The 21,026-nt window shown below is 45.2% G+C and overlaps 1 protein-coding gene and 1 long non-coding RNA gene across 2 annotated transcripts; both read right to left on the reverse strand.

The window, feature by feature from the left end:
* Positions 1–857: 857 nt before the first annotated feature.
* Positions 858–4,616, reverse strand: LOC116726592 (uncharacterized). Its single transcript, XR_004340623.1, has 3 exons — positions 2,063–4,616; positions 1,757–1,951; positions 858–1,512 (listed from the first exon to the last, which is right to left on the reverse strand). It is a non-coding gene; the product is annotated as an uncharacterized LOC116726592 (long non-coding RNA).
* A 342-nt stretch (positions 4,617–4,958) lies between these two features.
* On the reverse strand, positions 4,959–20,715 carry tex2l (testis expressed 2, like). Its single transcript, XM_032573364.1, has 12 exons — positions 19,854–20,715; positions 13,969–15,283; positions 11,727–11,927; positions 10,874–11,165; positions 9,235–9,566; positions 9,017–9,166; positions 8,844–8,943; positions 7,798–7,933; positions 7,116–7,253; positions 6,217–6,417; positions 5,340–5,460; positions 4,959–5,262 (listed from the first exon to the last, which is right to left on the reverse strand). Exons 2-12 carry the CDS (start codon positions 15,250–15,252, stop codon positions 5,152–5,154), a joined length of 3,066 nt encoding a protein of 1,021 aa, XP_032429255.1. The 5' UTR covers positions 15,253–15,283; positions 19,854–20,715; the 3' UTR covers positions 4,959–5,151.
* Between the last annotated feature and the right edge of the window lie 311 nt (positions 20,716–21,026).

Genomic DNA, 21,026 nt, shown 5'->3' on the forward strand with positions numbered 1-21,026 from the left:
TAACTGAGCTGCAGCAGGAAGAGCGACTGAGAAGTTCATCCAAACACCTTTTGTTACCTGTTCAGGTGTGGTTCATTCCTGCTGAAGCATCGGATGACCTTCTGACCTTCACCAGCCGCCGCTCGCAGGCCGTCGGTCTGCTTACAGACGTTAGCGATGGCCAGAGCTAATGCTGCAGCACAGGCTGGGTGTGTGTGTGTGTGTGTGTGTGGGCGTGTGTGTGTGGGTGTGTGTAGATGGGAGCCAATGAGGAATATTTCTATCTCTGCTGAATCTGAAGCGTCCAGATTTCCTGCTCAAACATTAAAACGTCTCGCCGGATGTTTCTGTCTTATTCTTCAGTTTCCACCTCATGAAGCAGAAAATTAAATATTTAGTTTTGCTAAAAAGTCTTGCTTTGCTGAAAACAAATTCTTTACCATTGAACAATTCAAGATGGCTGCCATGCCATCTTGCCATGGTTAAGAAAAAAATATTTGCCAAAATTTGTCCCAAATTAATACTTCTGGTGTCAAATCAGACATAACTGGACCCATAGAAATCATATTTACTGATACATTTTCTGATTTTTTAAGATGTCCGACATGGTTACCATACCAACTTTATTATGAAGCACTTTATACACCAACAGGACCAAAGTGCTATACACAATCATAAAATACAATGCGATTATAAAATAGAAAAATGGTTGTCATGAAAATTTTATTTTCGCATTAAAATGGAGAACTGGGTGAATGTGTTTGTGTCAGATTACGGTCTACATATTTCAAACCATGCATATAGAAATCATGCATGTTTTCTTGATCTTGTTTCCATTTTCTGGTGGCCATTTTTCAAAATGGCCACTACCATGACTGTAAAGCAGTTATTAGCCACCGCTAACTAAAAAGTGACGTTCAATAACCAATAAATCACTAAACAAGAATCATATAATCATATAGTCACATGAAAACATTACCGGAAGCTAAAGCTAATGCGCTAAATTGTTAGCGCCAGAGTTCAAACATTGAGGGCCTGGATGTTTGATCTGTCCGCCTCTCCTGAGCTGCAGAACCGGCTTCGTTTGTCGCCGGGAGGCAGAAAGTGAGTTTCCTGTTCAGTCAGACTGAAGCCTGATCGTTAGCTTAGCAGCAGCTTCTTGCATCACGTCTGTTACAGTAAGACGAGGGAACGGAAACCTAATTTATGCTTCTGCTTCTGAAAGTTCCTGGTGTTTCTGAGCATCTGCCTGGTTTCTCCTGAAGACAAATAAAACTTCCCCAGATGTTGGAACAATGCGTCTCTGTGTTCAACCTGGCAACCCATCAGAAATGAGATTTTCACTGAAGGTTTCTGTGAACCTTTAGAAACAGACTTTAATCATCACAGCTGGGTGTCTGAACGCTGCAGGTGAACCCAGATCTTCTGAAGACGCAGGAAACCGATCAGCTCCGGTTGCTCAGATCTCCTCCTGCAGCAGGTTGTCGGTTTCAAACCCAGATGTTCTGGTTGAGTCCACCATGAAGAAGTTTGCTGTGCAGGAAGGGGTTAAAGTTCAGCAACCTGGGTGACAAACTAAACTGATTCATTCAGTTTGATTGCAAAACAGTAAAAAGTCCAAACAAGGTCAAAGGTCAAAACTGTCAAAAAGGTTCACAAACAGCAGTTTATTGTTTTTTGACTAAAGATCAGAAACCTTCAGTCAGTTATTATATAGTTAATATAATAAATACATAAATAATTCAATACACATGAGCAGAGTGGTGAATGAATGAACCTCGTCTCTGACTGATGAACGTGTGATTTTCCTCCTGGTATTTTGTAGCTGCAGAAAATCACCTGGACAGGAAACATTCAAGCTGCATCGCTTGGTTCTCCTGCTGGGTTTCCACATCCAGGTCATCAGCGAGAGATTCAGTGTGTTGGAGGTCATGACCCCACAGGAGGTCATGACCCCACAGGAGTCTGCTGTCTGTAATATAGAAACAAAATAAAAGTAAAATGTAACAAACGAAGGGAAAGCCCAGTTGAACAAAGATCCTGTTCTGCTCCATTAAATATCAAAATGAAACCTGATCCTCACTCCAGGGAAACGAAGCCGACCTGCTGCAGTGAGCGCAGGGTGCCAGGCGCAGGGCACCGGGCGCAGAGCGCAGGGCGCCGAGCACAGGGCGCCGAGGATCCGGGTCGGATCGGCTGCAGGTGGAGCTGATGGAGGAAACGAGCTGCAGATGTTCAAATCCAGAAATACTTCATTGATCCCAAAGGGAAAATAAGTGTTGTTGTAACTCATTTTAATTCAAATTCTTCAAGACATATAGACACTGACGGCTGTTGGCAGGAAAGATCTCCTGCAGCAGTCTGTATTGCAGCACAACTTAAGAAGCCTCTGACTGAAGACATTCTGTTACTGCTGCTGAACGTCTTCAGTCAGCAGAGGACAGATGAGCTGCTGAGCTCATTGATCCTCATCGATCCTCATTGATCCTCATTGATCCTCATCGATCCTCGAGGGTCAGCATGCGGGTTAAAGACGACCTCTGGCCTCTGATCAGGGTCAGATGAAGTTTCAATGCATTAATAATCCATTCCTCATAATAAATCAGATGTGAAGTATATTTAACTTCCTTTAATAAACCACTTGGAACATATTTTAGCGTTCCTGGGCTGCACCGAAGGAGAGAGGTCAAAGGTTATCGAGTTTACCATTAATCATAAAACGGCTTTGTTTCCTTTAGGCCACTTACCATCAAACAGCGTTTATGGAGAAATATGAGGAAGCCTGAGGTGAGTCATGATGGGAATCAGCGATGGATGTTTTTGTTCCTCAGTGTCCGGCCGTCAGGTTGCTGGAAAATTTCCCTGCAAAGCTCCGTTCACATAATAATTGACCTTCTTTACTCCATAATTAACTCATAAAACACGTCCGTTTTGTGTGTTAACCCTGTTTTGGTGTGTGAGCCCAGAGGAAAGCAGCGGTTTGTCTGGCAGACGTCCAGGATCCTCTGATAAGCTCCGGTTGGGTCCACTGAGCCACAGAACCACTTCCTTCAGAGAAACACCTGAAAGCTTTTCCTTTCAGGCAAAAGGAAAAGATGGTTTGCTAATAATAAACCTGGGCAGGTTTGACTCACTCCTCTGTTTGTTTCAACCTTTTTCCTGCTGAGCTTCAGGAACTCTGCTCTTCATTTAATCATAAAGCAATTCATGCAGTTATTGTTTTGAAATGAGTCACTGTTGTTTTGTTTCAGGAAGAAGATTTGAAATTTACCACAAGTGTTACAGGACATAATGGCTGCTGCACCTTTTCCCCAAAGTGACAATAAAAACGACTCGTTTAAAATATTTAAGGTGGAGCTGATGTTGGCTGGACGGCTGAAGCTTTTCATGTTTTCAGCTTCTGACAGAAACTGGGTCAAAGGTCAGGAAATAAAATAATAAAAATACTTTATGGATCCAAAGGGGAAATTAAATCAGAAGCTCACTTCCTTTAACCACCCAGCCATCGTCTGCACCATGCAGGGTCACGGGGTCACGGGGTGCCAATGTCTCTCTCTCCAGCTGTCTCTGGTTCACTAATCTCAGGCCCATAGAGACCAGTTAACCCAGTTAACCCAGTAAGAGTTGGAGTACCCAGAGAGCATCACAGAAAGAGCTGGGCCGGGATTCGAACCGCGACCTTCTTGTTGCTAGGTAACAGTGTTGCCATATTTCAGAGCTCTGCTGGTTTCTGGCACACGAGGAACAGGAAACTTCTAGAAAGTTTCCTGCAGTCTGGTTCACCAGAACACAACCAGTCACCAACTGGGAGGAAAACCAGTGCTACCAGTCCACCATCCTGTCACATCTGACCCTCTGCAAGGCGCCACAATGCATTCTGGGTAAAAGTATCTCCATCACTGCTTTGGCTTTCACTCACTCTCTCTGTTTCCTCCAAGCAGCTTGTTGGCTTCCAGGCTGGAGATCTGCTGGATCTCTGAGACAGACAGTAAGAATCCAGCAGATCTCCAGATCTGATGGGAAACAGAAAATCTAATGCCAGTCTGCAGCTGGTTCGGCCTGCCAACCAGTTTAACCTTATATGGTCACATCCTGCCTAGAAGCTGCAGTTCCTGCGTTCCAGCGCCATCTACTGGTTGTGACGAATGTTTGAGAGTCAACAGGATCTTTGGGAGATATTTCGATTAATATCACCTCTTAGATGGGAAGGCAGAACCTGAAACATGAAAATATGAAAACATGAGAATTATTTTTTTCATTGCTCCAAAGGAATCAGTTCTGAATCAGAGGCAGATTTCTGTAGAGTTATCCAATCAGAAACAACCAGCAATTATTTGGTCTATTTAATCTGTAATGAGAGAAAAAAAGATCAATAATTTTCATTCTAATTTTCACCGTGTTATTATTCATTCATTTATAAATGTCAAAGTTCAAAGGTAAATATTTATTTAGCTTCAAACCAAATATTTAGTTAGCCAGCTACATATTTAAGTTTACAAATTCTTTCTGATAAGCAGAAGTGCATTACCAAAATAAAAGCTGCGTATTTCAGGAAACTTTGTTACTGAACACAAACATTAAAGTGAAATATGAATAAATCAGACAACATGTCAGCGAATCAGCAGCAGCTGTTTGTGTGAAACCAACTAAAATAAATGAAACAATAACAGAATGACGTTAGTCTGCTTCCATTTCTAATTCGATAAAAGAAATATATTATTTTTATCTAATTATTTTTCAGAACGGCTTTTTCTAGTTTAGATTTTCTCCACATGGACTCACCTGATGTAAAAACCTCAGATGGCGGCGGCGGCTAAATGCTGCAGCGTCCGTCCAGGACTCAGGAATGGTCTGACTGCTTATTGGCTTATCAACCCAATAAAACATGAGGTTTTGGAGCCTTTATGGTTGATGGATTATTATATTGTGTTTCTATGGAGATGATATTAGACTCTGAGGTGGAAGAATAAATATCCACATATTTATTTAAAAAGCTTTTATTTCTGAATGTTTCACATCTAATAATCCAAAATAAAACTGATTTATGTTGAATAAATAACTAAAATCAGATTATTGACATGTAAACTTGTTCAAACTGGATGAATTGGTTTTTTAAACATGAAGGGTTTTTGGTTTTACTCGGTTCTTCATGGTTTCCTCAGCAGCGAGGCACTAGCGGTGAGCGGCGGCCGGATCCTCCCAGGAGGAACTGAGGGACTCGTCCATCCCAGCATGCATCAGCGGGACGGAAATGTCGTCCATGTTTGGCAGCACAAACACTTTCTAAGCAGAAAAAAGGAGAAAGCAAAGGAAACATGAGAACTTGGTTCAGAACGAAAGACGTTTTTTATGTTCCTCACCTGGAACTCGTCTTGGAGCTTCTTCTCGATCCAGTCGCTCACATGGCAGAAGCTCAGCTCTCGCTGCCCCAGCTTGGGGCAAACATGCAGGTCCAGTTTGGGCGGCACGCAGAAGCTGTACCTGCAGAGGAGACGGAAGAAACCGGTCCGAGTCTGAAACACGAGAAGACCTGACTGCTGCACTAACCACGAGAAGGAAGGAAATGATTTTACTTTTGGAAGGAAATGGGGAGAAAATTATTTCACATGATGCAGATTGTGATCAGGTTGTGATCAGATTGTGATCAGGTTGTGATCAGGTTGTGATCAGATTGTGATCAGGTTGTGATCAGGTTGTGATCAGGTTGTGATCAGGTTGTGATCAGGTTGTGATCAGGTTGTGATCAGGTTGTGATCAGATCATTGATCTCTGGTAATTTCTGGATGTTTTACACAGGAAGTTGATGAAGCTGCGGCTGCTGCGTCCGTCAGGCTGTGAATGTTGAGCCTCAACGTTAAAGATTAAGAATCGCCTTCATGACACGATTTTAACCATATTTTTAGGAAAGCTAAAAATGGCTCCTCAGTTCTTCCAAAAGCAGTATAGATTTTATGAATCTGATTCTGCAACCAGAATATTGAGTTTTTGTGTGAAGCTCTTCTTCTGTTCCTCCTGGACATGCAGCTAGGAGGCGCTGTGCCGCCCGTCATCGTCCTGTAAATATTCGCCACTTTATGGTCAAATCAGCTGATAATGTAAACAAAATGTAAATATTCGCAAAACAAACTGCCAGTTTGTGAGACTGGACGACCTTTAACCCCCGGGCAGGGCAGGCTGTCACAGCGACCCAGGAAGATTTAATTCCTCCTCTCCATTGTCTGCATGTTGCTGCCTTACCAGATCCTGTCAGTAGGGGGCGCTGGGATGTTGACCACCAGCGTGCCGGACAGTTCCCGGACCTCCACCGACAGCAGCAGGGGCGTGTTGGACAAATCCTCAAACTTCCTCCTGATGAACTCGTTCTCCGCCGCTCGCTGGAAACACTTGGATTTGGCGATTTTGTCCACAAATCTTAAAATCTTCCTCCCGGTTCTTCCTCTGCGAAAAAACCAACAGGATTAGAGGAGGAGAGTTTTACTCATCCTGTTTTTGGCAGCAGTTTGGAGGAGAGACTCTGCATCCAGAGCCATCTGCAGCTTCACAGATTTCACCTTTTATGGACATGATTTCATAAAACTGCAGAAGCTGCATAAAGTATTCACACCCCTCACACACACTGATGTTCATGTCTTGTTTTTATTGTTGCTTAATAAAAAAATGAAAAATGCGGAGAGCACCTTTTACTCTGTTACCCCCAAAATAAGTCAGAGCTGAGACTGGGTGGAGGTTGCTCTTCCAACAGGAGAACCAGAGGTCAGGGGTCAGCGACCTTTTCCATTCAAAATAAGATGTCTGCAGCTACAGAAACAGATGAGCTAAGGGAAATGCTTATTTCTGTTCATTCCACCTTTTATAAGTCACAAACTTGTTTTATCACAGCAGAACGTGGCCTAGTCAAAGTCCAGTCCCTCCAATCTCACTGCTGCTCTTCTATTTTGCGAAGAAAACTGGCAAAAATGTGAAGTGAAGGCTGACGCAGAAACGCTGAATACACGTGCACTCCACACTAATCAGGTTTTTGTGGTAATAAAATTAGAAAATGTCGTTTTTCTGTGGACCGTTACGGTGAGTTGGCGTGTGATGGTGGTAGTTTCTGGTTTTAGCCTGTGGCCAGGAGCATGACGGTGTGTGTTTACCCTTCAGGGGGCGCCACCGAGCCTTTCTCCCCGGCTGAACAGTGAGGCTCCAACAGCAGCAGCTCCTCTTCATCAGAAGAAGCAGCACTGAACGACTCTTCATCGCTGTCCGCCAACACGCTGAGGACGGGCCTGCAGCTGGAGACCACACGCAGCAGCCAATCAGAGGCCAGCAGGAAACAGACAGAACGATTAATATTTATGTTTCATAACTTCCTGTTTCTGGAGAAAAGCAGCTGAACTAAAAAAACCTCAGATGGTTCCTGACAGCCTCACTAAGGGAGAGAGAGGGCGTGTGTCTGTGTGTGTGTGTCTGTGTGTCTCTGTCTGTGTGTGTGTGTCTATCTCTGTGTGTGTGTGTCTATCTGTGTGTGTGTGTGTGTGTCTATCTCTCTGTGTGTGTGTGTCTATCTCTGTGTGTGTGTGTGTGTCTCTGTCTGTGTGTGTGTCTATCTGTGTGTGTGTGTGTCTGTGTGTCTCTGTCTGTGTGTGTGTGTCTATCTGTGTGTGTGTGTGTGTGTCTATCTCTCTGTGTGTGTGTGTCTATCTCTGTGTGTGTGTGTGTGTCTCTGTCTGTGTGTCTGTCTATCTCTGTGTGTGTGTGTGTCTATCTCTGTGTGTGTGTGTGTCTATCTCTGTGTGTGTGTGTGTGTGTGTGTGTGTGTCTCTGTGTGTGTGTGACCTGGGGCCTCCAGCTTCGGGGCCGCTCTGCGCCGTCTCCTCTCTGCTCTCTCTGCCCAGCTTGGACAGGTTGAACTTGGTCTGCAGCGTCATCTGCAGGTTCCCCGTGTAAACCAGCTGCAGTTGCACCCACAGACCTGCAGGGGGCGCACAGAGCAGCTCAACACCAGGCTGACAAGACAGGCCAAAGGTCATGGTGCCTAATCTGATCCCGGGTCTGGCTGAGAAGATCGGGTCAGAATCATTAGTCCTCTTTAGAAGCTGAGGGAGAAGGGAAGATCTGGTGGAAGGATGACCTCTGGATGCGCCGTACAAGGACACTGACTTCTATATTTACTAGAGTTGGAATTAGATTAAAATTTGAATCTGGTTAATTGCAGGTTCTGTAAGTAATTAAGCATCTATGACACTTTAAATTCCAATTCTCTTTTTCCAGTTAAATTATTGAATGAATATGATCAGATCTGAAAATCTGAGATATTTCTGGTTTTTAATCTTCAGGTTGTTGTAGCATTAGCTGCTACATGTTACCATTCAGGTGCTATTTTAGGCTAGCATAACTTTGCTGATAGGCTAACTGCTTTAGCACAACAATAGTGTTTTCCATTGTCCAATCAGATCGTAATGAACAGAGAATCAGCTTCTATCGCTGCTGTTAGCAATGTAGCTTTAGCATTGCGGATAAGAAATCGTGGTTTTGGGCAAAATCTTAATGTGTAAAAAAGAAACAAAAAAACCAATTGCATTTAATCCATGTAATTATTCAAAATGTGTTAAATGTATTCTGCTATAACTTTTTTTATTTTACCAAAATGATTGCAGTAATGCTGTGAAAGGCGGTAGAGGACCCAGCAGCCAGCAGGGGGCAGTCTGGCTCCTGGTGGAGCGGGATTAAAAAACACTCAGCAGTGGAGAGGAACCACAGATAGAAAACAGGATGAACAAATTTGGACATTTAAGAAAAAAATGCGTTAGAATCTAACTAATCTAAACAAACGCATTAAAGTGTTAGCATCTTCTGAGGAGGAAGCTGCAGGCTGAGCTGACCTCTGTGGTTGACCTCTGGCCTGGAGGCGGCCACGATGTGCGGCATGCTGCAGCCCATGTCCAGCTCGGTCAGCGTCAGCTCGTTCATGAAGTAAGGCAGCTGCAGGAGGAGGAAGCCGTCAGTTTATTACGTATCGATAGACGACCGTCTGCTTCTGCTCGTCCAGCCTCACTCTGATTCTGCTCAGCTTCTTCTGGATCTTATGGGCGACGGCGTCGGCCCACTGCTTCTCTCGCAGGAAGTCCCAGAAGATCCGGCCAATCAGAGCATTGACCCAGGAGGTGGGGCCGGCTCCGGGGGGCGTGGCCTGATCGCAGGTACACTGAGAAAGGAAGCAGCTAAGAGTCACTCCAGATCCATTCACAGGAAATAAAATCTCTCCTAGCTTACGGTGGTGTTAGCGGTGGGGCTAGCAGTGGGGCTAGCCTCTGTGCTGCTAGCCCCGGGGCTGCATGGGGGCGTGGCCTCATGTGCAGCCAGGAGGTGGGCCATGTAGCTGTGGTAGTCAAGCGCAGAAAGACCCCTGGTGGCGCTGCAGGGATCTGCAGGACCGTAGTAGGCCGCGGGCGCGGCGGGCGAGGCGGGCGCGGCGGGCGAGGCGGGCGCGGCGGGCGAGGCAGGCGCGGCGGGCGAGGCAGGCGCGGCGGGCGAGGCAGGCGCGGCGGCGGCGTCGCTGCTGGGGCCTCGGCTCCTCGGGACGGGGACACTCTGGGACGGAGCGCCTGGAGGACAGAGATCTGCTGCAGATTATTCAGTGTTATTCATTAAGTTTCCTCCAAAATACAGAGAATCCAGGCAAAGCGAGTTTCTGGATGTTACCTCAGACAGGAGCAGAGGTTCTCAACATGAGGGTCGCAAAATGATTTCTGCACGGAAACCATCAGGTGGATCCACAAATGATCTTAGTGGTTTAAGCTGCGAGTCAGATTCAGCATCATGGGAGACCAGGAACCGTCCGTTTAGAAACCTGGTTTGTGTTACAGCGCCACCGACTGGCCCGGCAGACCTACTGCAGCGCTTTCTGTCTCATTGACCAATATTTTATCTCATAAACCGAAAATAAACTGTCTCATTAAGAATCACAGTGATGTGTATGGAGGCCCAAAAGAGACAAATTAGACAGTCAATATATTATGAAATAAATAAGTATATCATTATATGTCTGACTGAATAATGTAATATACTTTCTGAATGATATGATATAATTATTTCACTGTTTAATGAAATAGGATGAAATAATGATGTATTTTTTGAGAAACCTGCTTTCTGGCAAACATCTGATAATAAATGCAGATTTCATTACAATATGATAATCTCACATTAACACAACCATTTATTTGAGTCAGTTAATCTGTGAGGATAACTCATTCAGAAATTATTGGCACCCTAATAATTCCTATAAAATCTGTCTTTAGTTTTAATCTGAGGTGAAAGTGAGCCTGTTAATCATCTGTAGGAGCCATTTTCTACGGTTTCTTTCTGGCTTTTCATGTTCTGTTCATCAGTTTTAATATTCCTGATGGTTTTGCTCTGTTTTTTTTAATATTTTAGGTTTTTCTGTTCTGCAGCTCTGGTTGTTTTCTGTAGAACCGATTTCGATTTAAAAAATGCTCTTTTCTTTAGATTAGTGGATTTATCTAACTAGATATTTAATTTGAAGCTAAATGTTTGTATTAGCATTAATTTTTAGTTTACAAACTAAATATTTAATTATATTTAATAAATATTCAATATTTAATTTGAAAGTTTCATTTATTTACGACTGAAAAACAGTAAAAATGATCCTCATTGTTTCTCTTGTCCATATTTAACTATATTATTGCTGTTAATCTCTGACTGTGTGACTTCACTAACGCCGCCCGCTTCCCGACCCGCTGCAGCATTTGGACTCTCAGTCGTTCTGGTTCTGCCTTTAGCGTTAGCGTTAGCCTCTACAGCATTTATTCATGAGGATGATTTCCCAGGAGACTTTCTGCTCTCTTTCGGTCCAGAACTGGAGACGTTTGTTACCGGGTCGTTTGTTTGATACCGGGTCGTTTGTTACCGGGTCGGGTGGACCATCGGCCAGGGCTCGGCCCGTCCTGGACCGCAGACGCCAACAGGAGATGGCGGAACCACTCCTCCTTCTCCCGGCCTGTGCGTCCGAACAGGTAGAGCGCAGGCGGGGCGGCGCCAGGTTGTGTGGAGGAAGTCTGTGCTGGATCAGAACCCAGGTTCTGTTCTGACCCGGTTCTGTCCTCCTCTGCTCCAAGCTGGATGCAGATGGGATACTTGGGGTTCCAGACTCTCTTCCGAGCCAGCGCCGCCGGCAGGAGGAAGACCTTCAGGAAGGAGGCAGCATGATGAAGAGTCAGACCCATCAGAACCAGAACCACAAGTTTTCCTGTGGAACTCTGCAGTAAAACATGACTCTTCAGATCAAAAACTCTTTGTTCTTTGATTCCTGAATGAATTTTTTGAACGTTTATAATCACCTCATTTATTATCTGTTATCATTTTCAGCTTCAGTTTTAAATGCATCTGTTATGTATTTTTATGTCTTCAAAGCTTTTTATTTCTGTCTGTTTTGAAAATGATAATGATTAATAAAAAAGGTCATTATTACAAAGGTGATTAAATAAATAAGCTAATAAAGAGACAAAAGTTTGTCTCACTGTCTAATATAATTACCGCCAGCATTTATTAATTTACCGTATTTTTCATCTTTTGCTTATTTTTCAAGCATTTTTTAAATTTCTCTATTTTCTCATCATTATGGCAGGATTGGCTCTCCATAGTTTACTGCCTCACTTTTTCATCAGTCAGTTGAATTTTCCGCTCCTGAACCCAGAGCATAAATCTGCATTAAGAATGAAAAGTGAAATGAAATGTTCAGATCTTACTTTGCTCTTTTCCAGCCGGAAGCAGCGCGTCTTGACGAAGCCGACTTCCTGCGGCGGGTCGTCGTGCGCGGCGCGGTGCCTGATGTTGCAGCGTGGGTAATCCAGACGGAGGCCGCAGCCCTGCAGCGTGGCGAACACGGAGTGAGTCAGAGCCGGGTGGAAGATTTCCGGGTCGTAATCCTGGATCTCATTCATCCAACCCTGAAGACGACAGCAGGTTTAACACCAACATTCATTCAGGAGCTGCTGACCTTCAGGAATCAGCGACTTGAGCTGAACAGGTCAATAATTACTATCATTACTTTTATGATTACAATTATAACTATTATCAATAATGATAATAATAGTGATAAAAATTATATGATCAATAATGAGCTCTGTTGGCTCTGCTGTTTGGATCATTATTCCTCTGGTTCTGTGCAGCTGGCAGGATTGTTGCTCTCTTTTACCTTTGGACAGTTGTTATGGAGCGTAACCATGGTAACAAGGTTATTAGCATCCCAAAAGCTCAAATAATACCTGGAGTATGAAGTCAAGCATCAAGACAGACATGAACCAAATCCCAGACTCCCTCTCTCTACTCGTCTTTCTAACCAACGGATTTAAAGAGGAGCAGCAAAAGCAAAGGAGGAGGATTAGCAGAGCTAGCTAGCAACTGGTGATGGCACCCAGGATGTGGCTGTGGAATATCAACTCTGCTGCCTGACGAGCTGCTAGCATGTTAGCATGAGACCAATCAGTCTTCAGTCAGAGGCCTCTGCAGACTCGCTGAAACACTGACTGCTACAGGAGCTCCTTCCTGCCCTCAGCAAGAAGGTTGGAGGATCTGAGTTAAAAACATTCAGTTTCCCTTTGGAGAAGAACGGATTCCTGAACCAGCTGCGTTTACACAAACAAACCAGACGATATAAAAAGATTAAAAATGACTTGGAAAACCTTCTGAGTTCGGAACGTTTTGAAGCTCCGAGCTAAAGCCAAGCTGCTAGTGATCAACCGGGACAGAGATTATCCTTCTACAGCGTTTTCATCCTCCAACATGGAGCTGCTGATGGCGACCTCTGACCTCCTCCAGCCTCTGAAGCCTCCTGCTGCAGCCGGCTGCCAGGCTCAGCCAGAAGGAGCGGCTAATTACGGTGCCGCCGCGGTTCTGACGGGCCTAATTTGACCCGGGGCGCCTGATGTTCTGGACTTGCGTTCCTTTTAATAAGACTTTAATCTGTGATGGAGACGGACGGAGGAAGGAAAGCGGCTCGGCGCTCTCCTTGGACAACAACCAGGAGAAAAGCAGCACAGCTTCCTGCTGTTCAGGTTAAGTTCTGGTTCTGGATGTGAAATATTTGTAATATTTAATATTGTTGGTGTTGATGCAGCCTGAATCTACTTTAGATCTTTAGTTCTGTTCTACCTCCCGTATATCTGAGCTCTGATAACATTTGGTATGAAAACTTCTGACCCGAGCTTCAGTTTAATCAGCAGAAGATAGAAAGAAACAGAGTGGGAGTTGAACTCTGTCAGGAATAAAAGATCTAAGTTATGAGTTTTTTGTGAATCTTTTCTTTCAGTTCTAATGGATGAAATGCCTGAAAATGTAATAACAGATGATTTATTATCTCAGGTTCTCATATGAGTATCTGAAACCTGCGGAGACGAATGAATGAGAAGAAGCTGCTGCAATGTCGAGCTTCTGTAAAGTTAGTCAAAAATTAGCAGCAATAATTTCATTTATCCTGTAATAAGAGAAAAAATGGGATTCATTTTTAGGTCTTATTCATTTATTCAGTTATAAATGTCATATTTTCAAACTAAATATGTGAATCCACTTGCCTATAAGCAAAAGTAGACTATCAAAATAAAAGTCGAATTGCCGCTGATGCAACATGTTGCCGCAGATCCATTGCTAAACGTCTGGATTGCCTTTAAAACAGAGAATCTTTGTTTTAAGCTGAAATGTTCAAGAACAGAAACAAAGATAGAGATGACATGAAGCGACTTGAAAGCAGGAGTTTATCGAGGCTACAAAGAGGCAGCTTTTATTTTGGTAGTTCACTTCCTGGTAGCGGCAGGTGAATTAGCTTCCAAGCTAAATATTTAGTCCTGAGCTAAATGCTAATGTCCAAACTAAATATCTGGCTTGAAACTGACATTTATAACAGCAGCTTTGTGACAATATGACTTATTAATCCAGATGGTTGGTGGTAATTGTTGACGTCACAAACGGCAGCCCATACTTCAAGTCGCCTACCTGAAGGACGTCGGGCTCGGCGCTGGAGCCACCTGGGAAATGGGCCTCAGCCTGCCGGGTCAGCGCTGCTCTGTGTACGTTAGCCGAGCCGGACGAACCGATCCGAATGAGGAACAGGCCGAGCAGGAAGCCCAGAGCCAGTCCCAACGCCAGACCCGAGACGTACGGACCTAGAGGAAGGATGAAGTAGCCGTAGGACAGAACCGCCACGCAGAGTAGACTCATGCGTGGCAGAGGAGGCTGAGGATTCGGACCGGACCTGGAGCTGTTCGGTGCTGGAGAGCCAGGCGACCTCCTGACCCTCCTGGGAGCTTCAATGGCAAACACTTGCATCGTGTCATCATCTTGGCATATTTCCAGCTCCTGCTCTCTGTGGTGATGGACGGGACACGGGCGGAGCCGCGCTCCGGGCTGCCCTTCAACCGAAGGCCAGTCGAACACGGGCAGAACGTCTCCATCTGCTCTCCTTCCGGTCCTCACCGGAGACTCTGAGAGGACGGTGTCCACGCTGCCGTCCCTCCCCTGATGAGCCGCCGTGGACCTGCTCTGGTGTTTGGGGCTTCCTGCGCCATCTTCCCCCATGATCTTACTGAACATGCTGCTCAGAGGCTCATGCATGGCCTCGGACAGCTTCCTCTTCGTGTCCTCCAGCTCCATCTTGAAGAAGCCCCCCTTCAGGCCCTCCGCACTGGGAGAGAGAGCGCTGGGGGTCGGCGGGGCCGTCCGGGGTTTGGTTTGGGTCAGCTGCTTCCACAGGTGGAGGTTGAGACGGGAGTCCGATCTGGACTGAGACACTTCGGGCTCCGAGTGGGACAGCTCCGTGGAGATGGACTTCACCAGGCTGAGGAGAGGCTTGGGTCTGAGGGTGGAGCCCTCTTTTGGCTCAAGCTCAGTGGAACGTGACTTGACGAGGCTGGCCAGGGGCCGCTGGCTGGGTGAGGGCAGCCCTGGGGAGAGGAAGCTAGGGGGCGCTGCAGAGCAGTTCCCCAGGGAACCAGGTGATGACGGGGAAAGAGGAACATGGAAGTTCTGGGACTTCAAGTCTCTGTCGTCCTCCGCAGGAAGAGGCTTCTCCTCGCCATGGTCCAGGGGGAAGATGAGCTCATCGTCCTCCAAGCTGTCCCACTCCCCTTCGGTGCCGGTCAGATGGATCACAATCCCTCGGGACTGGTTCCGCTTTGTGACGCCAAGTGGGAAGAGACTGTGAGGGTCATGAAAGGACCTGCTGCCCTCGCCTGAGTCCTTCCTGCCTCCTCCCTCCCAGTTTTTTCCATCATCCGCCATTTCTCTAGTTCACATCTCCAAACCGAGACACCTGCGGGTCAGTAGAAGACAAACACAGTCAGGCACATCAGCTCTACACCTCGCCACCTCTTCCCCGCGTCGCCTCTGCCCCACGTCGCCTCTACCCCACGTCGCCTCTAGCCCACGTCGCCTCTAGCCCACGTCGCCTCTAGCCCACGTCGCCTTACGCCGGGTCGCCTCTACCCCTCGTCGCCTCTGCCCCACGTCGCCTCTAGCCCACGTCGCCTTACGCCGGGTCGCCTCTACCCCTCGTCGCCTCTGCCCCACGTCGCCTCTGCCCCTTGTCGCCTCTGCCCCACGTCGCCTCTGCCCCTCGTCGCCTCTAGCCCTCGTCGCCTCTGCTCCACGTCGCCTTATGCCGGGTTGCCTCTGCCCCTCGTCGCCTCTACCCTTCGTCGCCTCTGCCCCACGTCGCCTCTGCTCCACGTCGCCTCTGCCCCACGTCGCCTTACGCCGGGTTGCCTCTGCCCCTCGTCGCCTCTACCCTTCGTCGCCTCTGCCCCACGTCGCCTCTGCCCCACGTCGCCTCTGCCCCACGTCGCCTCTACCCCTCGTCGCCTCTACCCCTCGTCGCCTCTACCCCTCGTCAAACTGCTTTTCGTAGCTTCTGACTCATTTCTGCAAAAAGAGCACCAACCAGGCATTAACTTGTCACATTTTTGTCCTCTGGCTTTAAAGAATTATGAAATAATCTGAGGACTAGTGAGTCTGAATCCCAGCCAAGTCAACATGTCGCTCTATATACCGATGAGCTTCTCAGGCTCACAGTTTCTCTCTGAATCTGGGGCGACTGGGCCTGGAGTTTGATATCCAAACGTCTGATTCAGACACATCCTTCACAAGAACAGGAAGAAAATGTTTAATGACAGAAGAGTCACTCTGACATCTGAATTAAAATCCATTCCAGATCATTATCTTCAGCAGACTCTTAGTAACCAGCTGTGTGTAACTCGGGCTGCGTTCACACACCCAACGTCCTTTGGTTCGTTTGTTTGGTCCGGAACAAAAAAAAACTTTATATTGTTTGGTTTGGTTTGTTTTGGTTTCGGTTTATTCGATAATTCGTAAACAATTCCACGTGTTTTATGATCTTTGCTCTCATTGGGCAGAAATGACGGACAGACCCGCAGAACCCCAACAGTCCAGTTCTGCTCGTTCAGCTTTATGATGTCATATTTCTGATTCTGGATCTGCGGCGGTAAATTCTGCTGAGGCTCTGCAGGTTCTGACCCACAACCTGCTGGCAGCACCGCGAAGCAGGAAATGGATCACGTTCAGTCCAATCAGAACCAGCAATGTTAGCAATCTGGAAGGCCCGTCGTTACCATGACGCCCAACTACGGTGGCTCATGAAGTCCAAAAAGACATTCATTTCCTGTAGTTGGTTTGGATCGAGGTTGGTTTGGACTCACACTAGAACTGGACCAGGAAGCGGTTCTGGTTCCGGTTTTGTAGAGTTCTGGTTCAGAGCAGCTGATTTTATTGAGACAGGAAATCTCAATAAAATACATTACATTTGAATCTGAAGTGATAAAGTTAGTGATGCAGCAATCAGGCGCTGATTAGTTTGGTCTGACCATCAAACATTGAACTTGTTTTAAAACAGAAGATTTTCTCTGATCCACGTTGATCTGAGTCAGAAAATCAGCCGTGAGTTTTGCTGCTGGTCAATGGTTCATCATCATCTGGATCAGAGGAGCAGCGGCTCATTTCCTCCGTAACGACTTCACCGGATGGAAGTGGTAGAAATGAAAGCATCTTAAATCCTCCTCAGGCTGCTGGAGCCTCATTGCTGCTCTGCTTCCAGCTGAGATGAAACCAGTTTTCCTTCCTGGAAACGGCAGAAAGCTCAGCGACGTGGCTGCAGGTCAAGCTCTGGATGCAAGTTAACCCGACTTCTAACTGATCACATTTATGTAACGGCATTAAAATGCCGCGCGGCACAATGTGAACCAAGTCCACAGCAGCTGGTGGAGTCGCTATAATCTGCTCTCGTCCAAAATGGACGGAGGGGGATGAACCTGAGGGCTGGGGTCAGTCTGAGTCCCAGAGTTTCCCCTGGTGGGACGGGAAGCTGCAGCATCAGAACCGTTTCATTTCCTGAGCCGTAAACTGGCTTCGCCTGAAGGGAGAGATGCTGCTGAGAGATTCTTTATCCATTCCTGCTGTTGGATTTTACACTATTAGAAAATGAAATAAATATTTCTGTCCATGAAAGGAGGAGATTAAAGAGTTATATTTTATCTGAGTGGAACAGTATTCATCGTGAAAATGTTTCTCTGGATAAAATCTGCATAATGAGTTCTTGGGCGTCGGTTATTAAATTATATCAACATATTTCTTTACAGATTTGTGTTGCAGAAGCGGCCATCTTGGTCTGACTTACAATATCTGCAGAAAAGTCAAAAGTAGATTGGTCTGGTGTTTTACTCGTCTGACGAGAATATTTTGTTAATCTGATGGAAACATGGCCGTCGTTAGCATTGTTAGCATCTCTGTAGAAAACAGGCTAACAATGCATCATGCTGACATCATAAATGATACAAAATGAAACCAGAGCAGATTTGGAAAGTCATAAAACAAAGGTTTCACAAACTGGAGCTCAAAGTTCAGTCGTGGTTTGACTAGGCCATCTTCATAGCCGGCCTGAGGTAAAAGCAAACTGCAGCTGCTCAAAGCCCAAACAAGAAATCCTCAGGTTGACGAACTTCAGCTAAAGATAATTGATCAGTTTTTAATCTTTAGTTCTGCTCGTGTCCGGATCTGTGGGCCGTCTGAATGCTCACACCCACCAACAAACTCAGATGATCGTTAAATCAGGATTTTACTGTAAAATCTGACAAATCATCCAGCAGGATTAGGAGCTAAAGCTAAAGCTGATTCCCATTAACTTTCCATCTTGGAGTCTCCAGGTCTGAGCGGCTGCAGCTCACTGAGCTTTTAGTTATTTATGCTTCACATAAATATTCATTTATCTGTTAGAGCAGCTCTGGTCGGGTCCTCGGTTCCCTCTGGGTCCGCCGGCTTCCTCCCATGACTGTTACTGGGTTTACTGGTTCCTCTCAGTGACCTGTGGAGACCCCAGCCCCCCCGCAGGGATAATCGGTCTAGACGAAGGACGGACACTTAATGTAGAAAAGGTCCCAGAGAAACTGTCCAGCTGACAGAATTAGGAGTTAATCTGTTGGTTTATTAATCTCTAATCTGATTATTAGTTCTGGATCATCCCCCTGGAAAATTTCAGTTCATGTCAGACTCATCACTTCATCAGCAACAATAAATACAATAAAACTGTCAGGTTAAAATGTTCTGTTGTTTCTGTCAATATTTATGACAGTTTGCAGATAAATTTACCAGAAGCAGATAATCTGATAATCTGATCATTTGTGGAACAATAAACTGCTATTCAGTTGCTTTTAGTTCTGTGTTCATAAAATAACAATAATTTAAAACATGATGACCATCCAGGCTCAGCTGCAGAACGTGAAGTCGAAATTTAATCATCATATTTAAACCTTTCAGTGTTTTCAGTGAGGCTGCATGTCTAATATTTCAGTTTATAATCAGGCTTCTTCAGGGCAGCCTCACATGAACAGCTGTGAAAACTTTTATCACTAAACTGCAGGTAGTAATTATATTTCAGCATATTTTTGAGTTTATTGATATTTATTGATGTTTCTCGGCAAAATAGAAAACAGTAAATGCAACAATCCTGACAATTTAGTCTACATTAACTGGAATTTAATGGTTTTATTAAAAATCTAAATTCTTATGAGAAATTTCCCACGACAACAATGAACGATGCGATAAACGATCCGGTGAACGATGCGATAAACGATCCGGTGAACGAGGCGATAAACGATCCGGTGAACGAGGCGATAAACGATCCGGTGAACGATGCGATAAACGATCCGGTGAACGAGGCGATAAACGATCCGGTGAACGAGGCGATAAACGATCCGGTGAACGATGCGATAAACGATCCGGTGAACGAGGCGATAAACGATCCGGTGAACGATGCGATAAACGATCCGGTGAACGATGCGATAAACGATCCGGTGAACGAGGCGATAAACGATCCGGTGAACGATGCGATAAACGATCCGGTGAACGAGGCGATAAACGATCCGGTGAACGAGGCGATAAACGATCCGGTGAACGATGCGATAAACGATCCGGTGAACGAGGCGATAAACGATCCGGTGAACGAGGCGATAAACGATCCGGTGAACGATGCGATAAACATTTAAATGTTACTTTTGATTATAGGCAAGTGGATTCACAAATTTAGTTTGATAAACGATACATTTTCATTCATTCATTGATTCATTGATTCATTCATTATTGAAGTGATATTAAATTGACCTTTCAGACATCATTCGTGTATTTACCTCATATTTTAATTAGTTAATGACAGTAATAATCTATGACTTATTCGCAGAGAGCAGAAGTAGGAATGAAAAGTTCTGCTCTGCAAAGAGGGAAACACATCTGTTAATAACAATAAATAACAATAATAATAATCATTCAGTTTAAAAAACAAAGCTTTTAATAAGGAGGAATAAAGACGTTTGACTCACCGAGCCTTAAGCTGCGGCTCCGGGTTGGTTCTGCTGTTGGTTCCGGTTCCATCTGAGAGGTTCTGGACCGAAGAGTGGAGGAAAATCTCTCTCTCTCTCTCTCTGCCTCCCAGACTACCAGATGTGTGACGCTGCAGGATAATCCAGATTAAATAATCCAGCTGTCTGCCAGCGGCTGCTGCCTGCTCTCCTATAGCTGGACGTCTATAGGTTCTGCCATAGCTCCTTATATGGGTGGTTTCCGGTTTACAGCTAAAAGGCCTAATTCAAGTAGCAGTGTGCCGAGATTAATTCTAAAATGATGAATATTTTCTCATTTTTCATTGACATTTTATGTGATATAAAGTATTGAAATTCTGCATGTTTCTGTTTTTACAAATAAAATGTTACTTTTATTAAGGAGTGAATACTTTATGAACCAGCTGCAGTCATTTAAAGGGGCAGCATTTTGTGTTTTCCAGGTTCATAGTTCCATTTTACATCACAACCAGTAACTATATTACCTTCAGTTGTTATAAAATGCTATAAATATTAAATATAATCTACTTTGTAATTTAAGGCGTTGACATTGGGCCTCTGTTTCTTTAAAAGTTCCTGCTGTTTCTGAAGCTCCGCCTCCAGGAAGTCGTCCCAACATGGCTCCTCTATTAACGGATCCAAACCATCCCATAATATCTCTGTCTGGATGTTCAGGCTCGTCGTCCTGCTGAACCTTCAACTCTTCTCCAGAGTTGAACTCTTGGTTCATTTTTCGTCTTCAGCTCCGGCCGGCTTCCTGTTCCCACAGGAAGCAGGAAGTTGCTCCTGTTTCTGCTTCCTGTTCCTGCTGGAAATAGACTCTCAGCTTGTGGTGAAGCTGCTTCTCCCAAACATTTCTCTCTTCCACACATTTCGTGGTTTGCTCCAAACTTGAAACCAAACCTGTTGAGAATTTTCTCCAGCGATGTTGCTGTTCCTTAAGGCTCAGACTTGTGGAGTGTTTTTCCTTTCAGCAGACTTTCCACCTAAACCATGGTTCCCTGCAGCTCCTCTGGAGTTACTCGGGCCTGTTGATAACTTCTTGTGGTTTTAAAAATGTGAAAAAGTTTTGGTTCTTCATTACCTCTTGTGCAGAAATGGGTCAAGAAATAAAGCAGAGGAGATGAAATGAGAATAAATCTCTTCCTCCTCGCT

Source organism: Xiphophorus hellerii, chromosome 10 (genome assembly GCF_003331165.1).
Source record: "Xiphophorus hellerii strain 12219 chromosome 10, Xiphophorus_hellerii-4.1, whole genome shotgun sequence".
In the NCBI taxonomy this organism is placed as follows: domain Eukaryota; kingdom Metazoa; phylum Chordata; class Actinopteri; order Cyprinodontiformes; family Poeciliidae; genus Xiphophorus; species Xiphophorus hellerii.

What these genes read in the sequence shown, in the direction of transcription:
- tex2l (XM_032573364.1), bottom strand. Translation starts at nt 15,252, where the DNA reads ATGGCGGATGATGGAAAAAACTGGGAGGGAGGAGGCAGGAAGGACTCA. An exon ending in TCGGTGGCGCCCCCTGAAGG is followed by an intron (nt 6,418 to 7,115) that starts GTAAACACACAC and finishes GTTTTTTCGCAG; the next exon opens with AGGAAGAACCGGGAGGAAGA. An exon ending in CCCCCTACTGACAGGATCTG is followed by an intron (nt 5,461 to 6,216) that starts GTAAGGCAGCAA and finishes TCTCCTCTGCAG; the next exon opens with GTACAGCTTCTGCGTGCCGC.